Genomic DNA, 6,663 nt, shown 5'->3' on the forward strand with positions numbered 1-6,663 from the left:
CCCGCCATATGTCAGTGTCATGAATAAGCATGAGGCTCGCGGCTGGGGGCTGGGAAGTGGCCGCTGTCAGTCATGGGGGGGCAGCCACGGGCCTGGCCGGGGCGAATGGTGGGGCGGGGTCAGCACGGGGGCCTGTGGGGCACCTGCCCAGGTACCCAGGGCTTGCCTGGCCACGAAGATCAGAGCCCAGGTGACCCCTGGAGTGGCCCGAGCCCCCATGTGCCTGCAGCCTGGCCCACCGGTGCCACCCCCAGACGCCGCCTCCTGCCCGGCTACGACCCCACCGCCTGTCCTCCAGGAGGCTCCACCCCTGCCTGTGGGGGGTCGGGCCAGGCCTCGCTGTGGGGGTGGGGGTGGGGCTGACTCGGCCAGGGCCTCCTGCCCACACACACCCGCAAACGGGGGTTCTGGTCCCCAGTCCCAGGCAAGGATGGTGGGGCCCAGGGGCTGAAGCCCCTCGGTGCCCTCACCAGTGTCTGCTGAGCTGCCAGTTTCTTGCAGGGGTGCCGAGCACTGGGCCCAGGAGCTACCCAAGCCCCTGGTCGCCGCCTGCCCTGCCCAGTCCTCAGGACCTGCCCTCAGGGCGCCCTTTGTGCCTTGGTTCCACCCAAGAACACCAGCCCGAGCCACTCCCCTCACTGGGGCCAGCCCCTCCCAGCAGTGACCAGTTCAGGAGCGACCCAGCGGGTGGCTATGAACAGCTGGACAGACAGGCGGCTGCAGGGACGGGTGTTGGGGAGATGGAGACCATCCCCGCGTCCCCTAGGCCCTGCTGGAGGCCGGGAGGGGCGGATGACACTCTGGGGGACAGGCTGGCCCTGGCCATTGGTGGGATGGACACAGCCGGTGTTTCCCTCGTGAACAGAGGAGGCAAGGGCCATCAAGGCCTTGTGTTGGAAGTGACCTCCCCAGTTCTGCACCTGTCCTGGCTGTCCATGCCCACAGGCTTGAACGTGGTCAGGGGACTGGTCACCGGGCTCCCTCAGAGGCTGGCCACCACAGGTGCAGCAAAGGTGAGTCTGTAGGTGGGCTGATGTTTTTCATTGACCAAGAGATTTCTATTTCCAATGCAGGGCTGGGGGGAAGCAAGTAATGAGTGCAAAGAAAATAAACCAAATCCCAAGCACAAGGCAACTGTCGAGGCCAGGAAAAACGAAGGGCCGAAGGGCCGTAACCAGGCAGGAACAGTTACGCCACGTCCCCCCGCCGCGAGCAGCGTGTTTCTTCCTGATTCGGCCGAACAGAAGACAGCGGAGGGCGACCTCTGAACCTGAACGCGGCACACGGGCACCTGTTGGAAGGGAAGGCCACGACCCTGCTAGCAGTAGCCAACGCAGGAGCACCGCTGGGAGGCACAGCCCAGGATGGACGGTCCGGGTCTGACCAAGCGATGTGGCCACAGGCCCGGCGGCTGACGGCTCCGATCCGGCGCGGGAGCGACTGCAGTAGCTGAACAGACGCTCAGGCCGCGCCCTTCGGCCCGCTCTCCGCCCAGCCCTTCTGTCTCCTTGTCCGGGGCAGCTGCCCTCACCCCCTGGGGCTGCCAGTGCTCCCCCGCACTTGCCTCTCGGGGGCACCTGTGTCCGCGTTCCTGTTTCTCTGGGGCCCTGGGCTGGGTCCTCCCCGCCCCGTCCGGGGACAGCTGTGCCGGCCTCAGCCTGCATGCCCACGCTGCCCCATGGCCCTGCCACCACCCGCAGCGATGGGCTCCTGCCCCGGAGGGGAGGTGGGGAGAGCGGCCCCCCGGCCCCCGTCACTCCCCCGCCGCGGGCCTGCGCCTTCGGTCAGTCATTAAAACCCCACACGGCCGGGCTGGGCGGCCGCTGGGCTGCGCTGCCCCCGCTGCAAGTGCGCGCTCCCCAGGCACCTCCCGGCAGCACCCTGCCGCCTCGCAGCCGAGGCGGTCAGTTTGGGCCGACGGGTGAGGGGAGGGTGTCTGCAGCCGGGGCGGGGGGCCATGGAGCAGACGCCGCCGCCAGACAGCGCTGCTCATCCCAGAGACGCGGATCCTCCGGCTGCAGCGGGGCGGGGGGGCGCCAGGGGCGAGGAGACTCGCCAGGCGCCGCCTGCGGGCCGAGGCTGCGGGCCGGAACCACGGATGGGACCCTCCCCAGTGTCCCCACAGGCCGGGGCGTGTCGGGAGGCAGGGACGCCCCAGGCAGAGCCCTCGCTGGAGCTGGGCTGCAAGGTTCTGGGGGCGCGGCCCCCCTGGGCAGAGGCCGGCCGGAGCGGGCGGAAGGGCCCAAGCAGCCAGATCAGGCAGGGGCGAGGCCAGAGGAGGGTGCGGTGGGGAGCCAGGCCCGGCTGGCCTCCTCGTGGGCCTCTCCCACCCCTGGGTGCCCCGAGGGAAGGGAGGACGCGGTGGGGGCTGGGTGGACGGGAGGGCGCCGCCAGTCCACTGGAGCCGGTGTGAATTATTGAGCAGCCCGAGACCTATTCTCGGCCTGGGACGGGCTGTGGTCTGCGAGACGGACGTCATCTCGGCCCTATTTTAAGGTTCTGTGGGAAGGCGTGGAGACGCCAGCACGCTTGGGGCTCCGGTGCCCCCTGCACTGAGCCGGGGTGCGGGCAGGGCCAGGGCGAGGGAGGCTGGGCGCCGCGGCCCCCCACCTGCCGGCGCCCTGCTTTCTGGGTCTCCGACAAGCGGCCAACCGCTGGTCCCCACCCGGGGCTGCTGTCTACAGCTCTGGCTGCACCGGCATCCGCAGCGGCCCCAGGCTGGGCGAGCTGCTGAGCTGCGTCTCCCCTCGCAGGCCTGGCGCCGGGGGCCTAGCCCTCCTAGTTCTGGGTTCCGCCCCCCTCCCCCAGCCCCCACGCCAGGCGCGGCACCCCGTCCCGCAGCCAGCCCCCGGGTCAGGACAGCCCACGACGCCCCGCTACCCACCCTGACCACCCGGCCCCAAGACCTGCTCAGGCCCAGACTGATCCAGAACAGCGGCTCTCGCCTGGCAGAAACGGCAAGAATCGCCCTGCGCAGGCAGCCGGCGCCGTCAGCTCGGGCAGACTCGGGGGGCAGCGCGGTCGTCCGGGACGAGCGGCGGCCCAGGCCCCCCCAGGCCGGACGGGCGACACGGGCCCCGCGCCACGGCAGAGTGCGGGCGGCGCCCAGAGGCTCGGGCCTCTCTCCGGAGGGCGCTCGGCGTGCAGGCCCCGGGGTGCACACCGCCGCCAGGACCCAGACCTCGGCGTGGCCAGCCCGGCCCGGCCTGCATTCTGGGGCTCAGGGGTGTGAACCGGAGCGTGGCAGCTGAGGGCACCCTAGCCCCTCCTGCAAGTCTCCCCGAACCTGGGAAGCAGGTGTCTGGCCCCAGACAGCGCTGGGGCACCGTGGCAAGGGAGCCAGCAGCCTGGAGGGCGCGGGGGGGCCATGTACCCCGCTACTTCTTGAGACTCAGGAGACTGGAAGTGACCGGTGTGGCTGGGCCGGTATGAAACTGAACAGCAGCCAAAGTCAGAGAAAGCAGCAGCGCCTGTATTCAAACGCCAGAGGGGCGGGCGGCGGGCTCGGCCCCTGGGCCGCCGGGCTGCTCGCGGGCAGGGAGGCGGCCTGCGCCCTGGCAGCGGTGGGGCTCCCTGCCCGCTGGAGGCGGGCCTCTGTCCGGGTGGGGGCGGCGAGGGCCTGCAGGGCGGCTCAGCTCCGGGCCCACCGCCCCCTGCAGCCGGGCGCCTGGGTCTGTGCCTTTCCGGGGCAGCCTGGGGCCTCACTGGGCGGCTGGGGGCCCCCCGTTGCCCGCGGGCTCTTCCGAGTCTCCTTTGGGGCTCGCTTTGGGCCTCTGTGGCTTCTGGCTCCTGGTGACGACACGGGTAGGGTCAGCGGGGAGGGTCAGAGCCAGCCCAGCAGCGGCAGCCCCTGGTGCCCCGCACGGCCGCCCTCGGGGGCTGTGGCTGCCGGTCCGAGGGGACAGGGCCGCACTGCCCGGGGAGTCGGGGCTGTGATGCCCCGCGCCTGGGGGTGGGGACTCTCTGGTGAGGAGCGAGAGACCCACTGCTAGGCCCACCGTGCCGCCCCCCCACCCCCCGTGAGGCCACAGGACAGCGGCTGCACCTGCTGCATGGATGGGAAACTGAGGCACGGGGCACAAAACAGGGCTGCTGTGCAGCGCCAGGGCCTGCGCTCCCGCTGACCTGCAGCCCTCTGCAGAGCCCCCGGCTCGGCCTCGCAGTGGGGCGCATCACGGGCGGCTCTGCACCCCTCGGGGGTCTGCGTGCCCCAAAATGGCCCTGCGGAGCTCACCTGGCCCGGGCCGGCCCGGGGCTGCCCAGGCTCCTGCGGATGAAGTCCCGGGAGCGGATGTCAGCCTGGGGGGGCCTCAGTGAGACGAGCTGGCCGGAGCCCGCCGGCCTCGGGATGCGCCCGGGGGACTGCCCGGCACCCGGAGTGCCCAGGAGGCATGAGCAGGCGCGGGCGCTGCTGAGCCTGGGGGCTCGCCTGGGTCGGGGCGGGGGGCGCGGACCTCCCACTCAGAGGCTGCTGCCACTTGCGCTCATCACCTGTGTCCCCGAGCAGCATCGGCCACCCCGGCCCCAGGATGGAGGGGGTGAGCCGGCAGGCTGCAGGCGTGAGGGGCGACAGGGCAGGGCTCAGCCCACACGGGCCCCCCGCTGCCCGGCCAGCACAGCCCGGGAAGCGCCCGACGGCCTCCCCTTCGCGGACAGGAGTGTGGCAGGGTGGGGTGGGCAGGGTGTTCTGGGGTGGCGCCCGGCAGCGCCCGCCCCACCGGGCCCGCAGGAGCAAGCCCAGGCCTGACACTGGGCAGCTGCCGTGACCCCAGGGCCCAGGGGAGCGCAGGGGCCACCCCTCCAGAGTCCCAGCAGTGGCGGGGGCGAATCAGGCCTGCGGGCAGCCTGCACCCCTCTCCCAGAGCCCTGGGAGACCCCCAGGAGCTGCAGGTGTCTCCAGGCCCGGCGGGACAGAGGGGAGGGGCCCAGGTGGCGCGGGTGGGGGGACGGACGGGGGCCTCTGGGCGGGGTCACACAGGTCCCTGCAGCCGGGGCTCCAGGGGGCGCCGGAGGCTGCTGAGGCGGGAGTGGGGCGCCCAGCAAGCCACAGCCTCGGGCCGCCACCGCCACCTGGTGGCCGCCCTGGGCACGGCCGCGGGAGCCCAGGTGGGCGCTGGCTTGGGCACCAGGCCCGACCCAAGTCGCCCAGGGCCCACCCACCTGGCGCACGGGCTCCGGGATCCGGAAGCGGCAGCAGCCGCGGGTCAGCCGCACGGCGGCCTCCAGGCTCGTCCTGTGGCCCACGGACACGTACAGGGGCTTGGTGCTGCGGGCGTGGCTCCTGAGGGCCTGGCAGGACGCGGGGTCAGGCGTGGGCCCGGGCAGGGGCAGCCGCGGGGCCTCGACGGCCTCGGCAGGCCACTCACCATGCCCAGGACGGCCCCAGAGCGGCCCGTGAGCGCGAACGTGTCTCCTCCGGCGCGCAGACTGCGAATCTGCAGAGAGGACGTGGATGCGCACGGAGGCAGGGCCAGCTGGCCCTGGACCTCAGCCCCGGGACAGAACTTGGCTGGCGGCCGCCTCCCACCCTGCCCACCGCCCTGCCCCGGCCTCTGCTCCGCCCTCGCGGCAGGAGGCCGGCACCTGGGCCAGCCCCGGGGTGGCCGCCTGGTCCCCAGTGCCTGCCCCGGAGGCAGGTGCCAGGCGGCGGCCCAGCGGGGCCTGGAGGCCGGGGAGCTGGGGGCGGGGCTCCGGGAGGGCCCCACAGGGAGCCGGGGGGCGGCACAGCCCCGAGGGCCAGGATGGCGCCCGCCCAGCCCTACCCGCTCCCTGTGCAGAGCGTTGTTCTCCAGCCCGTCCACCTGCAGGAGCTTCTTGGCCACCCCGACGCAGGGCAGGTCGGTGAGGACGCCCAGGTGGCAGGCGACCCCGAAACCTGCAGGGGCAGAGCTGAGGCTGGGGCGGCCGGCAGGCGGGGCACGCGGCCCTCACCCCGAGCTGGGTTGGGGCCGGGCCTGCGCGGGCCGTGCCAAGCTCACCGGCAGGAGACACGGCCTTCCCCGACAACCCAGGACCCCACAGGAGCCCCACCCCGCTCTCCCCTCCTGGCACCTCCCCCCGGGGCCCCCGCTTCCACGACACACCCTCTTCGGCTTGGCCACGAGCTCCCCCGGCAGCGGCCGAGCCCAGACTCTGCCCAGTGCCCTCGGCAACAGCCTCTGCGCTCAGCCCTCCTGCCCGAGGCTGGGGCCAGGCAGGTGGGGGCGGTGCCCTCGGCCCGCCCACGGCTGCAGGACAGGACAGGGAGGGAGGCTGCTGCGCCCCAGGTCAGCGCCGGACGGGGCGCCCGGGGTGCGGGCACGGGGAGGCGGGGTGGGGCCAGGCTGAGGCAGAGGGCGCGCAGGCTGACGCCGGGCAGTCACCTCGGGGATGCAGCACCCCGTTTCCATCCACGAGAAGAACCTGGAAGGACCGCGGCGGACGTCAGGGAGCGCCCACCCGGCCCTCCGCTCCCGGGCGCCCGGCGCCCACCCCGGCACCTGCGGCAGGAGCTGGGGCTCCCTCTCCCGCAGCCGCTGCACGGCGTCCGCCAGGAAGGGCGCCTCTCTGAAGCCCAGGAAGCCGGACACGTAGGGAGCGGTCAGGCTGACCAAGCGGCTGTCCTCATACAGCACCTGCCACAGGCGCCAGTCACGGCTCCCTGCCTGCCCGAGCCGGCAGCGA

General features: G+C 73.2%; 1 protein-coding gene across 1 annotated transcript in view; it reads right to left on the reverse strand.

The window, feature by feature from the left end:
- Positions 1-3,603: 3,603 nt before the first annotated feature.
- Positions 3,604-6,663, reverse strand: part of ENDOV (endonuclease V) — a 6,887-nt gene continuing 3,827 nt past the window's right edge. The window contains exons 3-9 of the mRNA XM_012734564.1: positions 6,480-6,614; positions 6,363-6,402; positions 5,763-5,875; positions 5,367-5,435; positions 5,161-5,289; positions 4,235-4,299; positions 3,604-3,789 (exon numbers count right to left, since the gene is read on the reverse strand). Of these exons, the coding sequence (XP_012590018.1) occupies positions 3,702-3,789; positions 4,235-4,299; positions 5,161-5,289; positions 5,367-5,435; positions 5,763-5,875; positions 6,363-6,402; positions 6,480-6,614 (639 nt within the window). The 3' untranslated portion in view covers positions 3,604-3,701. The remainder of the gene's footprint in view (positions 3,790-4,234; positions 4,300-5,160; positions 5,290-5,366; positions 5,436-5,762; positions 5,876-6,362; positions 6,403-6,479; positions 6,615-6,663) is intronic.

Source organism: Condylura cristata, unplaced genomic scaffold (genome assembly GCF_000260355.1).
Source record: "Condylura cristata isolate star-nosed mole 26May11 unplaced genomic scaffold, ConCri1.0 scaffold00060, whole genome shotgun sequence".
Lineage (NCBI taxonomy): Eukaryota > Metazoa > Chordata > Mammalia > Eulipotyphla > Talpidae > Condylura > Condylura cristata.